The sequence below is a fragment of the Oncorhynchus nerka genome, linkage group LG1, assembly GCF_034236695.1.
Source record: "Oncorhynchus nerka isolate Pitt River linkage group LG1, Oner_Uvic_2.0, whole genome shotgun sequence".
NCBI classification, from domain to species: Eukaryota; Metazoa; Chordata; class Actinopteri; order Salmoniformes; family Salmonidae; genus Oncorhynchus; species Oncorhynchus nerka.
The window spans coordinates 51,647,683-51,667,536 of record NC_088396.1 but is presented as its reverse complement, the minus strand read 5'-3'; the positions used below and the strand labels follow the sequence as shown (position 1 = coordinate 51,667,536).

Sequence of the window (19,854 nt, the reverse complement as noted above, 5' to 3'; positions counted from 1 at the left end):
GGTTATGTAACCACATTTATTTGACGTAATCAGGAAAATGTAAAGATTATACAGTATGTTTGGTTGGACGTTGATGAGATATTCTCTTATTAACCCACAGTGGACTGGACACATGACCTTTATTTTTGTCCCATCTCATGAACCATGTAGAGAACACGTCTAGACCATTAATATGGTTCTGAGAACATGATAACCACTATGTTCTGTTCTCCAAATGGAATATCAAAACATGCTAAGAGGATTCTTACAAGGTTTTTGTTAAAATAGATAGAATGTTCCCCTAATTGAAAACTGGACACTTAAACAGGTAAAACATTTTTTTTTTAAACACAAAAAAAAACCATTCTCTCTCTCTATAATTGTTAGCTGGGGAGGGATGGAGTGAGGTAGGGAGGGTGAGAGAAAGGGAGAGAGATTAGCTAGCTGGGTTAGCTAGGTGTGAATCAAAACCCTCCCCTCTCACTGAGAGATGGCTAAGGCTTAGCCATCCTCTGCTGCATCGTAGCGAAAAGGGAAGCATGGCAGCAAATTGCCACTGATATGTCTGAGGAAAGTCATCGTTTTAGCTCCACCATCATCCACACTCTAATGCATCTGTGGCAGTAAGCTGTCATCACAGCGGTCAAACTGTGGACTGTGGTACAACTGAAAAGAATCCCTTTGTGCAACTAAGCAACCAATAATTAAAGAGGGGTTCTGTGCGTTCTATGGAAATTCCTGAACTGGCGTGGAAGACGTCTCCATAACTAATTATTCATATATCCTTTTCAAACCATGTCTATACTTTAGCACATTGTGTTAAACATCCACTGAAGTAGCTAGCAACTTTACTGGATAGCTACAGTACAGGAGTTGCTGTTGTATCCACACAAACATACTTGGTAGTTTAGCTAACCAAACCATCAGTCCTATCTTGAAATTAGGAATATTTAATTCAACAATACTAATAACGTTTTCATTTAGACTTTGGCTTTCAAAAGCAGCTTAAACATCGAACACGTAAGCATTGACTATAGTCATTGCAAAATACTGAAAAATTACTGTGCATTATTGTCACGTTCTGACCTTAGTTCATTTGTTATGTCTTTGTTTTTATTTAGGTCAGGGTGTGAGTTGGGGTGGGTAGTCTATGTTCTTGTTTCTATGTTGTGTTTTTTGTGTTTGGCCTGGTATGGTTCTCAATCAGAGGCAGGTGTCGTTCATTGTCTCTGATTGAGAATCATACTTAGGTAGCCTGGTTGTCTCTGATTGAGAATCATACTTAGGTAGCCTGGTTGTCTCTGATTGAGAATCATACTTAGCCTTTTCCCACCTGTGTTTTGTAGGTGATTATTTCCTGGTTAGTGTTTTTGTCACCTTACGGGACTGTTCGGTTGTTGTTTTGTTCAGTGTTCAGGTATTTTATAAAAAAATATGAACACTTACCACTCTGCGCTTTGGTTCTCACCTTCTTCCAACACATACGATCGCTACAATTATAGTGCAAATAATGTACACTCTGGAATGCCCTTCAAGCCAATCAGAAACAAGTATTCGACAATGTCATGGTATGAACTACTTTATAAACTGGGTGGTTCGAGCCCTACATTCTGATTTGTAGAGATAGAGATACTCTGAATGATCGGCTATGAAAAGCCAACTTACATTTACTCCTGAGGTGCTGATCTGTTGCACCATCGACAACCACTGTGATTATTATTATTTGACCCTGCTGGTCATCTATGAACATTTGAACATCTTGGCCATGTTCTGTTATAATCTCTACCCGGCACAGCCAGAAGAGGACTGGCAACGCCTCATAGCCTGGTTCCTCTCTAGATTTCTTCCTAGGTGTTGGCCTTTTTAGGTAGTTTTTCCTAGCCACCGTGCTTCTACACCTGCATTGCTTGCTGTTTGGGGTTTTAGGCTGGGTTATTGTACAGCACTTTGAGATATCAGCTGATGTAAGAATGGCTTCATGAATGCATTTGATTTTGATTTGATTGGCTGACATCCGTGGTATATCAGACCATATACAACAGGTATGACAAAACATTTAGTTTTGCTGCTCTAATTATAGTTGGTAAAAACCTGTTTATGATAGCAATAAGGCACCTCGGGGGTTTGTGATATATGGCCAATATACCACGGCTAAGGTCTGTTCTTCAGCACGACGCAACGTGGAGTGCCTGGACACAGCCCTTAGCCCTGGTATATCTGCCATGTAACACAAACCCCCCCCCCGAGGTGCCTGTTATTCCCCTGTAAAGTAGGACTTTGTGATAACGCATTACTTTGACTTAACCTGACTATACCCTTTAAAGCGACTTAACCTGCTACATCCATTTAACTTTTAAATTAATTATATATGTATACACAGTGGTGAGAACAAGTATTTGATACACTGCCGATTTTGCAGGTTTTCCTACTTACAAAGCATGTAGAGGCCTGTAATTTTTCATCATAGGTACACTTCAACTGTGAGAGACGGAATCTAAAACAAAAATCCAGAAAATCACATTGTATGATTTTTAACTAGTTGCTCCTACCCTCTACTTTTTTGAACATTTTGTTAAAAATCGCGCAACATTTCAGCGCCCTGCTACTCATGCCAGGAATATAGTACGTTCATATGGTTAGAATGTGTGTATAGGAAACCCGCGGACGTTTTTAAAACTGGTTAAATCACGACTGTGGCTATTACATAACGTGCGTTACATCGGAAAGTGCAGGAAAACCTGATCACAGAAAATGGAAATAAATATCCTTGCGCCACTTCCAGCAATTGTTAACAGTGAGCCGAATTAGATAAGACCGAGCATTCAACTCCCACAGCATCCCCATGCAGTCGAGTATCTTGTGAATTTAATCCTCTTTGATTCTTGGTTGAACCGAAAGAGGGGCACGACGCGTACCTCCGGTCTCCGCCCAGATCATTCCGGAAGAGCTCTCTCCTGAAATTTTTTTCCAAGACGACAGCTAATGATATGTACATCGCCTACGGATGATTTTTATCGCTTATTAACGTTTACTAATACCTAAAGTAGCATTACAAACGTATTTCGAAGTGTTTTGTTTATCGTCTACTTTTTGAATTTTAAAAAATGACGTTACGTTGTGAAATCGCTGTTTTTTTCGTTTATCACACAGTCTACATATAACGATATCTTGGCTTTATATGGCCCGATTTAATCGAAATAAAGACCCAATAGTGTTTATGGGACATCTAGGAGTGCCAACAAAGAAGATGGTGAAAGGTAATGACTGTTTTCTATTTTATTGTGCGGTTTGTGTAACGCCGAAATGCTAATTATTTTGTTTACGTCCCCTGCTGTGCTTTTCTGTTGTAGTGTATTGGTGCATGCTATCAGATAATAGCTTCTCTTGCTGTCGCCGAAAAGCATTTTAAAAATCTGACTTGTTGCCTGGATTCACAACGAGTGTAGCTTTAATTTGATACCCTGCATGTGTATTTTAATGAACTTTTGAGTTTTAACTAATACTATTAGCATTTAGCGTAGCGCATTTGCATTTCCAGAGCTCTAGTTGGGACGCAAGCGTCCCAGGTAGAGGTAATTAATTTGCATTTCATTGCATGACATAAGTATTTGATACATGCTTTGTAAGTAGGAAAACCTGCAAAATCGGCAGTGTATCAAATACTTGTTCTCCCCACTGTATATATACCCACGGATTCTTGAAGAAAATATGAATTATGAATATGAGCTGAGTTCAACTGTCGTACCCCATCAGAACCCGAAAGAATAGCTTGCTTTGCTTCACCTATCCGAGTGGCACAGCGGTCTAAGCAAGAGGACTCACTACAGTCCCTGGTTCGAATCCAGACTGTATCACATCCAGCTGTGATTGGGAGTCCGGGTGTGGCTGGGGTGTAGGCCGTCGTTGTAAATAAGAATTTGTTCTTAACTGATTTGCCTAGTTCAATATAATACATTTAAAAGTGGTTTGTAAACAATGTAATCGATAACAAAATATCGTGTCGTCTCAACACATGGCTAGAACTGCAACTGCACAAGGTCAGTCCCTTGTATCTGCAGCTCTGTCTATGAATTTGAAAGGGGTTGTGTCCCCAGCCAAATCAGTGGTGGGATGTCAGCTTTGTTATTGGTCGAACTGAAGATTACCCCGTTAAATCACTCAATAAAAATAACACGTTTTTTATTTTTATTACGGTTTTTATTAAACCGCATCTCAGTGTTTTGTTACTTGTTGTGTTTGTTTGTTAAACAACATCTCATTGCCCAATAGGGGCTGTGAAATCACACACACACTATCACACTATATCTACACACAGACACTCTATCACACACTATCACACTATATCTACACACAGACACTCTATCACACTATATCTACACACAGACACTCTATCACACTCTATCACACTATATCTACACTATATCTACACACAGACACTCTATCACACTATATCTACACTATATCTACACACAGACACTCTATCACACTCTATCACACTATATCTACACTATATCTACACACAGACACTCTATCACACTCTATCACACTATATCTACACTATATCTACACACAGACACTCTATCACACTCTATCACACACTATCACACTATATCTACACACAGACACTATCACACACTATCACACACTATCACACACTATCACACACTATCACGCTCTATCACACACAGACACTCTATGACACACAGACACACTAACACACACAGACACTCTAACACACTCTATCACACTATCTACACACACAGACACACACACCATTATTCTATTGTTTGTGTATCAGTGCATTTTACATGTGTGTGTCTGTTATTGTGTATCAGCGCATGAGTGTTTTGTCACTTGTGGTGTTTTTGTGTGGATCCCAGAAGGATATTTGCTGCTGTAAAACCTAATGGTGTTTCCCGAATGAACCAATAATACTGGAAAACACTGTAGAAGCCTGGAGGTGACAGCGACCATTTTAGTGACAGCTCTAGACCTCTGAAGGTCATTTGTAGCAGTGAAACAGCATGTGGGGTGCTTGCTTGCAGGAGATTTAATGCATCTCATTGTAAAATAGACTGACTAAATTTACACCACATTATCCGCCATCATATTTTATGTTGTTGCTGTTGTAATCTCTCTCAGGGAACTCTTTTAGATGAAATATTCAACAGCGCTTTATCTCCAAGACAAATCTCCCTCCACATTGCATTTCCGCTTTGTCTTACAACCTCCACAAACAACTACGCTGTTTAATACCTTTCTCTCCGACTGCATGTTATCAGCAAGTCAACTTAACACGGATGTTGTATTCATTATAGTGTACTGCAGAGTGGCGAATTAAAAGACTCACACATCTGAAACAAAACAAGGAGAATCGAGAAAGAGGAATATTTTTTATTTTAATTTAATATTTTTTTTACATTTTATTTATTTTTAACTCAACATCATTCTGTTGACAAAACGTAAGTAAAAACATAGTTGTATCTAAATAATGATGATAATACATAAAGGGGTAACTTGCACTATAAAATCAGAATTATATCTTACAATAAATCCTGCAAGTGAATTATAAATATGGCTAATTTACAACAATGTACAACATTTTTTAAATTTTTTTTTTAAATCAAGTTGAATTAGTTGCAGAACGGTAGAACAGTGTTCATCATCTACTGTATTACAATTACATGGAGAAGGCCTATGGGGAAGCATTTGCGACCACTTGGTAAGCAGATTTAGGTACAGAATCAATCAGGGCTATGTGATTACAAAGACACTGACACTTTAAAAAAAAAATCTAATGTATAAAATCTCATTACATATGTAGCCGTACCGTGTCCATATAAGGACAGCCACAGCTCAGACCCATTCATTCAATGCATACTTTACTTTGGGGGGGGGGGGGGGGGTCTGAAACTACGGAGGAAATGCTGTACAATAGAGTGTTCTGTGAATGAATTGTCATACTTTAGGAAACTAAACGAACGTAGAGTGAAACTCTTCCACACGTACCGTTTGCACTATAAAACGGACTGTGCTTATGTTCATGTTTAATTGAACTAGTATTGCGTGTAATGCCCTTAAGGGTAGACTATTGAAGCACTTCACTAGAACAGAACATACAGTCTAGAGGACACTCTAATAGTTAATCTGCTTCAGACTGGTTTTACTATTGCAGACATTCTAATTCTCTAGTTATGCTTGATTGTCACTCTAAAGGAAATATTTCTGGATAATATTGTATGAATGAAAATCACTTATCATTGTTAAAGAAGGTTTCGGTCTGTTACGTGAAGAAAAGACTACTTTAAGTACGAGATGAAATTGACAGTAACTTTTTGTTTGTTTGTTGTTGCTTTCGCCCCCATTTGAAATAATAGTTGTAAGTAAAACAACAAAAAAGAAGATTGAAAGCTATACTTCCTGCATTGGCATGTTAGCTGATGATGTCATCAAAACATGGGCTGTAGCCCAGATTACAGTGGGATGTGATGTCATCAAAACATGGGCTGTAGCCCGGATGACAGTGGGATGTGATGTCATCAAAACATGGGCTGTAGAGGGATGACAGTGGGATGTGATGTCATCAAAACATGGGCTGTAGCCCGGATGACAGTGGGATGTGATGTCATCAAAACATGGACTGTAGAGGGATGACAGTGGGATGTGATGTCATCAAAACATGGGCTGTAGCCCGGATGACAGTGGGATGTGATGTCATCAAAACATGGACTGTAGACGGATGACAGTGGGATGTGATGTCATCAAAACATGGACTGTAGCCCGGATGACAGTGGGATGTGATGTCATCAAAACATGGACTGTAGCCCGGATGACAGTGGGATGTGATGTCATCAAAACATGGACTGTAGAGGGATGACAGTGGGATGTGATGTCATCAAAACATGGGCTGTAGCCCGGATGACAGTGGGATGTGATGTCAGCAAAACATGGGCTGTAGAGGGATGACAGTGGGATGTGATGTCATCAAAACATGGGCTGTAGAGGGATGACAGTGGGATGTGATGTCATCAAAACATGGGCTGTAGAGGGATGACAGTGGGATGTGGGTGTGGCTGCAGCATGGAGGGGAACATGGCTGGACGGGGCATGGCGTGGAATGTCACCGCCATTGGGTGGTGGTGTAAACTGGGCGGGGCCATTACCGAGAGTTGTGGTGGTGAGGTCACAAAAGGAGGTGGGTAGGGGCCAGAGGGACACATTTCTGCCCCAATAGGCAGGCTGCTGACTGGGACAGGAAGAACATGGGGTAAGAGAGTTGGTTGGGGGTGAGTAGGGAGGAAGGCTGCACGGTGGTGATGTTGGTGATGTAGAATGGTGTGTCGGATAGTGATGGACCTGGTTGGCATGGGGGACATGGGCGGCATGGGGGATGGAGACAGGTGGACGGGGTGGAGCATGGGAGGACAGGAGGTGGACACCGCAACAGGAGACCCAGACAGAACTTGCTTCATCTTTCCAGGGAACACCTGATGTTGCTGATGGTGGTGGAGGACGTGCCTGTGGGTCTGGATCTGAACGAGACAGTGGTGTTTCTCTATGCCGTCAGACAGGTGCAGCGGATGGAAACATGGCGGTCGGTGATTGTGGTAGGGGCCAGCTGTAACGTTAGTACCGCCAGGTCTCAGGCTCTCCATGAACCCTCTCTCGTCCTGAACCCTAACCCCAAGATGAAACCTCTGAATCTGGGTATGCTGGGGGCTGTGGCACTCCTGGTGGGTGGGGTGGCTCTGGGGACTGTGCTGACTGGTTTTCTGTCTGTGAAACATCTGTGGGATAGACGGGGGGATGATCTCTCTCACACCCAGTGGACTGACATGGGCAGCCACTGCCACTGATTTCCTTGTTATACAATCTTGTCCTATGTTACCCATTCCTATATGATGTACCATGATCGGGAGAGAAACAGTGGAAGAGTTTGGGAGGCAAACAGTGTTGTTTTTGTTTTCATTAGTAATACCAATTATTTCTGGGGGATTTGGGGGATCTCTTACAGGTCCAGTTTGATAGGGAGAGAAGGAACATTCCTCTTTCATGCTGGGAACATTGTTCTGAATCTGGAGCCGAGGAGAGCCTCCCATTGACTTACTGTCTACAGCTGGCTGACTCAAGGCACTACAGCTGGCAAGTTGACCTTTAACCTCAAGATATTCCACAGCTGTATTCACTAGATTCTCACTCTGGACGTTCAGCTCACATCTGTCAACAGACAGTACATCCAGAGGAGGTTCTGCCTTGTGAACATTGTGACCTACAGGAGGGTCTGAGATGAGAGCTTTGTGACCTACAGGAGGGTCTGAGATGTGAACATTGTGACCTACAGGAGGGTCTGAGATGAGATCATTGTGACCTACAGGAGGGTCTGAGATGAGATCATTGTGACCTACAGGAGGGTCTGAGATGTGAACATTGTGACCTACAGGAGGGTCTGAGATGAGAGCATTGTGACCTACAGGAGGGTCTGAGATGAGATCATTGTGACCTACAGGAGGGTCTGAGATGTGAACATTGTGACCTACAGGAGGGTCTGAGATGAGATCATTGTGACCTACAGGAAGGTCTGAGATGTGATCATTGTGACCTACAGGAAGGTCTGAGATGTGAGGAGTATAACTGGACCCTCTCTGTCTCTTCCTCTGTCTCCCCTCCCCACCACAAGAAACACAGCAAGACCAAGCAGACCCCTCCTCACCCATTGAACCATCTGGCCAATTGGACTCTTCCACAGTTGACTGACACTGGGTACATAGGACTGGCCCACTGGGCTCTACCATTACAGCTGGCTGACACTGAGTGCATGGACCCTGGAGGTCAAGGCCCTGCTCCTTATCAGCCAGAGACATTGATGCTGTCCTTTTCCGTTTCCGGACCCTGCGCTCACACAAGTCTTCACCAAGCCTCTCGGGTGAAAGGGCCATGCTTAGTTTTGGGGTAACGGTGACTAAGCTCTCTGGTGCCGTGACAGTCATCACTCTGCTTGGGTTTTGTCTAACAACCCCAGGAGGTTTCTCAGGGCAAGGGGTGTCGTTGTGACTCTGGGAGCTCTTTGAGCCATGCCCTGCAGTGTTTCTCTGTTCTGTTGATGGATGGACCGGGTCTCTCCTGACGCTCTTCCCAAACACCTTTTCATCCGAGAGGCTGAGGCTGCCCGCTGAGCCGTTTACTCTGCCTGCTGTTTCCTGTCTTCTCCTCTCTTCCTCCCTCTCCACAACCCGCTCCCTCTCCCTCTCCCTCTCCCTCTTCCTCTCCCTCTCCCTCTCCCTCTCCCTCTCCCTCTCTCTCTCCCTCTCCCTCTCCCTCTCCCTGTCCTCCGCGGCAAAGGGAGCAGCGCAGCCGCTGTCCTCAGCCGATTGCTTTGACTTCTCTAATGGCTGCACTTGCTGTGAAGTGGGGACTCTAAATTGGCAATCAAGTCCTTCCCAACACTCAGACCGTCTCTGAAATGTGTTGCATTTCTCTGTATTGCTCTCCAACCCTCCATCCGTCTCCCTCTCTCTGTGGTGCTCCTCTTCTTCCTCACCCCCTCCTCTCATCCCCCTCTTCCTCCTCCTCCTCCCCTTCTTCTTGTGGCTCCTATAATGGCGCCTGTCTCTGGATTTCCATTTCTCGCCACCTGCTGCTCTTTTCTCAGATTGAGTCCTACCTTTTGAGTGCCTACTATATCCGCCACTGCTGTGTCTCTTAAGTCGCAAGCTGCAACTTTCTGTGTCTGTGTCACTCGTGTGGTGCTCACATATGAGACAATCCTTCCTCTTCACTGCCTCCCTGCCGTCTCTGATAGGGCTCTGATGGTTTGGGCCAGAGCAGGCCTTGTTGTTGTGCTTGTTGTCAACATCTGTTGGTTCCTCAGCGCAGACAGAGGTTGAGCTGATACACAAAGCCACAGATAAATTACTCTGACTGTCACCAACACTAACCTTCGCCCTGCTCTGCCATTGCTGTGAGGCCCTAAAGTCAAAATGGAGGGGGTTGCAGCTGTAGGAGAGACAGGGCTCTGTCCTGGTGAAGGTCAACATCTCTGTAGGCCACTGGAGAACAGTGTTTCCATCTCTGCTGAGCACAGAGAAGAAGGGCTGGCTGGGCTTGGTGAAAGACAGGGCCTTCACCACCACCGTAATGTCTTCTCCTTTCTGTTCCTCTCTCGCAGTCCCAGGACACTGAGAGGATTGAGAGGAGGAGCCGTTCTCAGGGGGACCATCAGAACCGGAGACGACCTCAGAAGAGAAACTGCTAATGGAGGAGTCCTCTTCCCCACAGACACTCTCCTCTATTTTATGATCTTGTTGGAGTTTGCTTAATTCCGGCTCGGCCCCTGTTGGGCTGTTTCTCTGTGTTTCCTCAGAGTTCGGTCTATCTAGTACTGTGTCTGGGTTGCCTGGGAATGCAGGTAATTGGGAGACGGAGGACACATAAGGTCTGGCCATATCCTCAGAGTTAACTAGCACAGAACACAAATGTGAGCACTGTGGCGGCACCGGGATGTCAGACCTGGCTAGTGCATCTGATGACCTCTGGCTCCACTCACTAAAACTAACGCTGTTTGGGCTGAGATCACCAGGCTGAGTGTCAATAGCCTCCACAGTCCCATGACCCAGTCCCTTTTCCTCTGCAGTAGGAGAGTCCAGAATGTTCAACTCAACAAGGGGCATTCTGAGCTTCTGTCTTCTGACGCATTCTTTGGAACCCTCCTCTGTGTTGTCACAGAACGCGGCGGCCGAAGATTTCAGCTTCATGGATGCTTTCTTTGGGAAGGAGAATGAGAATGCTATTTTGTGCCTGTTGTAAGTTTGTTTCTTGGCCTTTCCCGTGTAAGGCCAGTATAGTGTTTTCTGGGTCTTGCTGTTGGTGGCCAGGCCGGTGCCGGTGCTGGTGTGGTTGTGGGTTCCTGTCTCCAGAACTGTGGGGTTGTTGGACTCCTCTGAAGGTCCATCGGTACAGCTGTCTCTGAAACTGCCCTCCACTGCCACCGTAGTGGACTTGAACTTGGGGCCACTGCCTGGAGCGCTGAAATATAGAAAAATACAATTTTGAATGAATATTTTGCAAGTCCATATTCATTTGTGCATGGAACTCAATTGTTATGGGCCGTTTCACTTAATGATATCAATGCTCATGATTCATGTATATCAAGCAAGGTCTCATCCCTAGACATCTGAATTTCCCCATTACATCAAAACGATATACAGTGTATAAAAAGGTATGCATACACAATGGGCAAATCTGGTTGAAATTACTTCATTATAATCAGTTTAAAATCAGAACTGGTATGTCAAATTTTATGACTCCAACGTCAGAAAGACTCAGGATCCTCCTATACATTATCTGTGACAGATCACACTTCAACCGATAATCTGTGATGAATCATATCCTGGAATGTTCTGGGACATACAGTATGTACCCACCAATGGACCTCTCTGCGTTGTTCGGCCAGCTCATGTATCCTCCGGAGTGCTCTCTCCTGTTTCCGCGCATCCTTCCTGGTCTTAGAGGCCACGTTCCGGGCAAACTCTCTCTGCTTCAGCTCCTTCAGCCTCTGTGGAAGTCAGAACAGATCGTTAATATTGCGTACCTAACGGCACCCTATCTCCTCTATAGTGGAATCGTTTTAGCCAGGGCCAGGTAGTGCACTGTATCACAAAGGCTTACGTAAATTGGCCTGTTAATATCTCACCAAACAATCTACATCCAATCTAGCACTATATAAGGGGGTGTCTAAAAGGATGCATCCTATCTGAAATATCTCTACGTGTCGAGAGGATCAAAAGTTTCAAGTTCAACTGACAACCTGAAATGTCACCTAAAACCCTCACAAACTTTTACAGATGCACAATTGAGAGCATCCTGTGGTGCTGTATAATCGTCGGGTACGGCAACTGCACCGCCTGTAATCGCAAGGCTCTTCAGAGGGTGGTGCGGTCAGCCCAACACATCACCGGGGAGCACATTGCCTGCCCTCCAGGATGTCTACAGCAACCGGTGTCACAGGAAAGCCAAGAAGATCATCACGGACCTCAGCCACTCAAGTCACGGCTGGTTCACCCCGCTACCACCCAGATGGCAGAGACCATACAGGCGCATCAAAGCTGAGACTGAGAGACTGATAATCAGCTTCTATCTAAAGGCCATCTGTCTGTTAAACAGTCATCACGAGCCAGCCTCCACCCAGTACCCTGTCCTGAACTTAGGCACTTAGTCATGTCTCTGAAATTGCAGCCCAAATAAATGCCTCACAGAGTTCAAGTAACAGACCCATCTCAACATCAACTGTTCAGAAGAGACTACGTGAATCAGGCCTTCATCGTCGAATTGCTGCAAAGAAACCACTACTAAAGGACACCAATAAGAAGGAGAGACATGCTTGTGCCAGGAAACACAAGCAATGGACATTAGACTGGAAGCAATGGACATTAGACAGGTGTAGGTGAAAGGATGCATGTGTGGTTCCCACTGTGAAGCATGGAGGAGGAGGTGTGGTGGTGTGGGGTTGCTATGCTGGTGACACTGTCAGTGATTTTCTTTTTTAAATTCAAGGCACAATTAACCAGCATGGTTACCACAGCATTCTGCAGCGATACACCATCCCATATAGTTTGCGCTTAGTGGGAGTTTCATTTGTTTTTCAAACAGGACAATGATCCAACACACCTCCAGGCTGTGTAAGGGCTACTTGACCAATAAGGAGAGTGATGGAGTGCTGCATCAGATGACCTGGCCTCCACAATCACCTGACCTCAAACCAATTGAGATGGTTTTTGATGAGTTGGACTGCAGAGTGAAGGAAAAGCAGCCAACACGTACTGCTTGTGTGGGAACTCCTTCAAGATTGTTGGAAAATTAACCCGGGTGAAGATGGTTGAGAGAATGCCAAGAGTTTGCAAAGCTGTCATCAAGGCAAAGGGTGGCTACTTTGAAGAATATAAAATATAATTTGATTTGTTTAACACTTTTTTTCTTACTACTACTCTTCACTATTATTCTCCAAAATAAAGAAATACCCTTGTGTCACGCCCTGGCCTTAATATTTTGTGTTTTCTTTATTATTTTGGTCAGGCCAGGGTGTGACATGGGTATTTATGTGGTGTGTTTTGTCTAGTGTTTTTTGTAGGTTATGGGATTGTGGTTAGTGAAGTAGTCTAGGTAAGTCTATGGTTGCCTAGAGTGGTTCTCAATCAGAGGCAGGTGTTTATCGTTGTCTCTGATTGGGAACCATATTTAGGCAGCCTTATTCTTTAGGTATTTTGTGGGTGATTGTTCCTGTCTCTGTGTTTGTTGCACCAGATAGGGCTGTTTTGGTTTTTGTGTATTGTTAATTTATCGTCTTCGTTAAAGATGTATAAAGATAACCACGCTGCATTTTGGTCCTCCTCTCTTTCACCGGAAGAAAACCGTAACAGGTGTGTCTAAACGTTTGACTGGTACTTTCTATGCTGTATTCTAGTCATGCCTCCTCCTATATAATTCATTAAAACATTCTGGATTACTAGTATAGTATCATTTGTTTTCATTGCAAGGTTCACCCCGCTACCATCCTATTGATGTAGCTAAAAACACAAGCATTTTGCTGCACCTGCGATAACATCTGCAAATCTGTGTACACAACCAATAAACTATGAGTAAATCTCTAAAACTGTGTACACAACCAATAAACTATGAGTAAATCTCAATCTGTGTACACAACCAATAAACTATGAGTAGATCTCTAAATCTGTGTACACTACCAATAAACTATGAGTACATCTCTAAATCTGTGTACACAACCAATAAACTATGAGTACATCTCTAAATCTGTGTACACAACCAATAAACTTTGAGTAGATATCTAAAACTGTATACACAACCAATAAACTATGAGTACATCTCTAAATCTGTGTACACAAACCAATAAACTATGAGTACATCTCTAAATCTGTGTACACAAACCAATAAACTATGAGTACATCTCTAAATCTGTGTACACAACCAATAAACTTTGAGTAGATATCTAAAACTGTGTACACAACCAATAAACTTTGAGTAGATCTCTAAAACTGTGTACACAACCAATAAACTTTGAGTAAATCTCTAAATCTGTGTAGGGACACTAATTTGTGACTCCTCTCCGTAACGTCTAAGTGACAAAGCAGTTTGAATAATAATCCCTCAGAGAGGCTTCTTTCTCATTTTACATTCTAGTCATTTAGTTTTTTAGTTTATTTTATTTTTACAGGGACAGTGCACATTAATCAACGTTTCAGTAAAAGTGCCGGTTTTAGCCAGCCGGCTAATTTTCAACCGCAGTCCCTGGGCAGGTTATTAAAAACAATTACAATATAGACAATAGCACCATAGGACAAGAAAGACATAGCATACAGACAGAGCAACATAGAACAAAAAGCAGCAAGACAATATTCATAAAAGCAACAAAGTGTTTCCACACCTCACAAGCTACAGACAACAGACAACATGGAAAGTGGCAACACACAGCTAGGGACCATGTTCACAAATCTGATTGACCTTTAGCCAGGTCTTCAAGCATTTTGTGAAAGTGTGATATGTGGTGCAGTTATGTGTGTCTGATGGCAGTGTATTCCAGACATGGGAAGCTCTCACAGAGAATGCAGATTTACTAAAGGTGCTTTTCCTTAGGGGAACTATACAGTCACCTCTCATGGCAGACCTTGTGGATCTGCTGCCATATGTCTGGGTTTTCTGTTTAACAAAAATATTGAGTGGAGGGGGAGCCAGGCCATTAAGGATCTTGAATACAAGACATGCGTCGGTGTATTGCACAAGATTTTCCCAACTCAAGAGCTCATGCTTTCTAAGGATGTGATAATGATGATGGCTATTGGGCTTCCTATCAAGCACTTTGAGAGCCTGTTTGTAGACAGACTGAATAGGTTTTAATGTTGTACAGCAAGCTTGGGCCCAACTAGTCAAGCAGTATGTTAAGTGGGGGAGTATCATAGATTTGAAGTACAGTTTTGCTACCTCTGTAGTCAAACAATTTCGTATAAATCGGAATTTAGCAGATGTTCTAATCCAGAGCGATTTACAGCAGACGTTTTGTTTTCATACTCCTCAGCTCTACAACCCAAAGTGTTTTTAACAGACTGTATGGACATCTATCATTCAACAATATAATGCACTAGCGGCACAGATTAGTAAAGGTGTGTTGCTGTTAAACTTCATCAAAAATATTTTTGGGGGGCACAAATGAAAAACGACTTTAGATTAATGCAGCTCCATAAAATTGTTTTCAGATTAATTTCTTAGATTAAACTCTCTGATTTTAATTTTAATTTTGCTTCCCCGTCTACAGGGATGTGTGTTTCTGAGAGATGGAAAACAACATTTTAGTTAATCTCACAGTGGGTTGATTAAACATTTATGAAAGTGGATAGTTCCTTATTGGATATTATAACTATTGAATAGATTTATCCACAAACAAACGAACAAACGCTGTATATTTGAGTAGGCTAGCAAATGATTAAATGTTACCTAAACATTGCATTCCTTAAGTAGTAAACCATGCCATCCAGCCCCTCTACAATACCTGAGGAGAAAAAAATCAGACCCCTTGACTTTTTCAACATTTTGCTACATTACAGCCTTATTCCAAAATGGACTAAACCGTTTTCCCCACTCATGAATCTACACACAATACCCTATATTGACAAAGCAAAAACAGCTTTGAGATTTTTTTTACTACTTTATTAGAAATACAAATCTGAAATAATATCAGTATTTTGTTGAAGAACCTTTGGCAGCGATTACATCATCAAGTCTTCTTGGATATTACGCTACAAGCCTGGCGCACCTGTATGTAGGGAGTTTCTCCCTGTCTTCTCTGCAGATCCTCTCAACCGTAAGGCTCTCCAGAGGGTGGTGCGGTATGCGCAAACTACCTGCCCTCCAGGACACCTACACCACCCGATTTCACAGGAATGCCAAAAAGATCATCAAGGACAACAACCATCCGAGCCACTGCCTGTTCACCCCGCTATCATCCAGAAGGCGAGGTCAGTACAGGTGCATCAAAGCGGGGACCGAGAGACTGAAAAACAGCTTCTATCTCAAGGCCATCAGACTGTTAAACAGCCACCACTAACACAGAGGTTGCTGCCAACATACTGACTCAAATCACTGGCCACTTTCATAAATTGATCACTAGTCACTTAAAATAATGCCACTTTAATAATGTTTACATATATTACATTACTCATCTCATATGTATATACTGTATTTTATACCATCTATTGCATCTTGGCTATTCCGCTCGGTCATCGTTCATCACCCCCAAAAATACACATGTTTAGCAGATGTTAATGCGAGTGTAGCGAAATGCTTGTGCTTCTAGTTCCGACAGTGCAGTAATATCTAACAAGTAATATAACACTTCTACAACAACTACCTAATACACATACATCTAAGTAAAGGGATGGAATAAGAATATGTATATATAAATATATGGATGAGAGTTGACCGAGCGGCATTGGCAAGATGCAAAAGATGGCATAGAATGCAGTATATACATTTATTTATTTTATTTCACCTTTATTTAACCAGGCAGGCAAGTTGAGAACAAGTTCTCATTTACAATTGCGACCTGGCCAAGATAAAGCAAAGCAGTTCGACAGGTACAACAACACAGAGTTACACATGGAGTAAAACAAACATACAGTCAATAATACAGTATAAAAATAAGTCTATATACAATGTGAGCAAATGAGGTGAGATAAGGGAGGTAAAGGCAAAAAAAGGCCATGGTTGAAGTAAATACAATATAGCAAGTAAAACACTGGAATGGTAGATTTGTGCAGTGGAAGAATGTGCAAAGTAGAGATAGAAATAATGGGGTACAAAGGAGCAAAATAAATAAATACTGTAGGGGGAGAGGTGGTTGTTTGTGCTAAATTATGTACAGGTACAGTAATCTGTGAGCTGCTCTGACAGCTGGTGCTTAAAGCTAGTGAGGGAGATAAGTGTTTCCAGTTTCAGAGATTTTTGTAGTTCGTTCCAGTCATTGGCAGCAGAGAATTGGAAGGACAGGCGGCCAAAGGAAGAATTGGTTTCGGGGATGACCAGAGAGATATCCCTGCTGAAGCGCGTGCTACGGGTGGGTGCTGCTATGGTAACCAGTGAGCTGAGATAAGGGGGGACTTTACCTAGCAGGGTCTTGTAGATGACATGGAGCCAGTGGGTTTGGCGACGAGTATGAAGCGAGGGCCAGCCAATGAGGGTGTACAGGTCGCAGTGGTGGGTAGTTAATAATGGGGCTTTGGTGACAAAACGGATGGCACTGTGATAGACTGCATCCAGTTTGCTGAGTAGAGTGTTGGAGGCTATTTTGTAAATTACATCGCCAAAGTCGAGGATCGGTAAGATGGTCAGTTTTACGAGGTTATGTTTGGCAGCATGAGTGAAGGAGGCTTTGTTGCGAAATAGGAAGCCAATTCTAGATTTAACTTTTGGATTGGAGATGTTTGATGTGAGTCTTGACGGAGAGTTTACAGTCTAACCAGACACCTAGGTATTTGTAGTTGTCCACATGTCACAAGTCAGAACCGTCCAGAGTAGTGATGTTGGACGGGCGGGCAGGTGCAGGCAGCGATCGGTTGAAGAGCATGCATTTAGTTTTACTTGTATTTAAGAGCAATTGGAGGCCACGGAAGGAGAGTTGTATGGCATTGAAGCTCGTCCAGAGGGTTGTTAACACAGTGTCCAAAGAAGGGCCAGAAGTATACACAATGGTGTCATCTGCGTAGAGGTGGATCAGAGACTCACCAGCAGCAAGAGCGACATCATTGATGTATACAGAGAAGAGAGTCGGTCCAAGAATTTAACCCTGAGGCACCCCCATAGAGACTCCCAGAGGCCCGGACAACAGGCCCTCCGATTTGACACACTGAACTCTATCAGAGAAGTAGTTGGTGAACCAGGCGAGGCAATCATTTGAGAAACCAAGGCTATCGAGTCTGCCGATGAGGATGTGGTGATTGACAGAGTCGAAGCCTTGGCCAGATCAATGAATATGACTGCACAGTATTGTTTCTTATCGATGGCGGTTAAGATATCGTTTTGGACCTTGACCTTGACCTACATACGAGATGAGTAATGCAAGCTATGTAAACATTATTACAGTGGCCAAGGATTTCGAGTCTGTATGTAGGCAGCAACCTCCTTGTTTTAGTGATGGCTCAGTCTGATGGCTTTGCGATAGCTGTTTTTAAGTCTCTTGGTCCCAGCATTGATGATGCACCTGTACTGACCTCTCCTTCTGGATGGTAGCGGGGTGAACAGGCAGTGGCTCGGGTGGTTGTTGTCCTTGATGATCTTTATGGCCTTCCTGTGAGATCGTGTGGTGTCCTGGAGTGTCCTGGAGTGTCCTGGAGGGCAAGTAGTTTGCCCCCGGTGATGCATTGTGCAGAGTTTTTCCTAGCCACTGTGCTTCTACACCTTGCTGTTTGGGGTTTTAGGCTGGGTTTCTGTACAGCACTTTGAGATATCGGCTGATGTAAGAAGGGCTATATAAATACATTTGAGTTGATTTGATTGTGCAGACCGCACCACTATCTGGAAAGCCTTGCGGTTGTGGACGGTGCAGTTGCTGTACCAGGCACTGATAGAGGTGGTGGTGGGGTGGTAGAGGTGGTGGTGATGGTAGTGGTGGTAGTGGTGGTGGTGGTACTGGTGGTGGTGGTGGTGGTGGTGGTGGTGGTGGTGGTGGTGGTAGTGGTGGGGGTAGTGGTGGTGGTAGTGGTGGTAGTGGTGGTGGTGGTGGTAGTGGTGGGAGTAGTGGTGGTAGTGGTGGTGGTAGTGGTGGTAGTGGTGGTGGTGGTAGTGGTGATAGTTGGTGGCAGTGGTGGTAGTGGTGGTGGTGGTGGTAGTGGTAGTGGGGGTAGTGAGGGTAGTGGTGGTGTGATTGGTGGTGGTGGTAGTGGAGGTAGTGTTAGTTGGTGGTAGTTGGTGGTAGTGGTGATAGTTGGTGGTAGTGGTGATAGTTGATGGTAGTGGTGGTAGTTGGTGGTAGTTGGTGGTAGTTGGTGGTAGTTGGTGGTAGTGGTGGTAGTGGTGGTAGTTGGTGGTGGTAGTTGGTGGTAGTGGTGGTAGTTGGTGGTGGTAGTGGTGGTAGTTGGTGGTGGTAGTGGTGGTTGTTGGTGGTGGTAGTGGTGGTGGTAGTTGGTGGTGGTGGTAGTTGGTGGTGGTAGTGGTGGTGGTGGTAGTGGAGGTAGTGGTGGTAGTTGGTGGTAGTGGTGGTGATAGTTGGTGGTGATAGTTGGTGGTAGTGGTGGTAGTTGGTGGTAGTGGTGGTGGTGGTAGTGGTGGTGGTAGTTGGTGGTGGTGGTAGTGGTGGTGGTGGTAGTGGAGGTAGTGGTGGTAGTTGGTGGTAGTGGTGGTGATAGTTGGTGGTGATAGTTGGTGGTAGTGGTGGTAGTGGTGGTAGTTGGTGGTAGTGGTGGTGGTGGTAGTGGTGGTAGTGGTGGTAGTGGTGGTGATAGTTGGTGGTGATAGTTGGTGGTGGTAGTGGTGGTGATAGTTGGTGGTGATAGTTGGTGGTAGTGGTGGTAGTGGTGGTGATAGTTGGTGGTAGATGGAGGTAGTGGTAGTTGGTGGTAGTGATGGTAGTTGGTGGTAGTGATGGTAGTTGGTGGTAGTGATGGTAGTTGGTGGTAGTGATGGTAGTTGGTGGTAGTGGTGGTAGTGGTGGTAGTGATGGTAGTTGGTGGTAGTGGTGGTAGTTGGTGGTAGTGATGGTAGTTGGTGGTAGTGATGGTAGTTGGTGGTAGTTGGTGGTAGTGGTGGTAGTTGGTGGTAGTTGGTGGTAGTGATGGTAGTTGGTGGTAGTGGTGGTAGTTGGTGGTAGTGGTGGTAGTG

General features: G+C 43.9%; 1 protein-coding gene across 1 annotated transcript in view; it reads right to left on the bottom strand.

Moving 5' to 3' along the window:
* Positions 1 to 7,007: 7,007 nt before the first annotated feature.
* The window catches only part of LOC115122406 (zinc finger protein 804A-like), a 133,039-nt gene continuing 120,192 nt past the window's right edge, over positions 7,008 to 19,854 (bottom strand). Inside the window, exons 3-6 of the mRNA XM_065018052.1 lie at positions 11,400 to 11,530; positions 8,786 to 11,001; positions 8,253 to 8,446; positions 7,008 to 7,766 (exon numbers count right to left, since the gene is read on the bottom strand). Of these exons, the coding sequence (XP_064874124.1) occupies positions 7,008 to 7,766; positions 8,253 to 8,446; positions 8,786 to 11,001; positions 11,400 to 11,530 (3,300 nt within the window). The remainder of the gene's footprint in view (positions 7,767 to 8,252; positions 8,447 to 8,785; positions 11,002 to 11,399; positions 11,531 to 19,854) is intronic.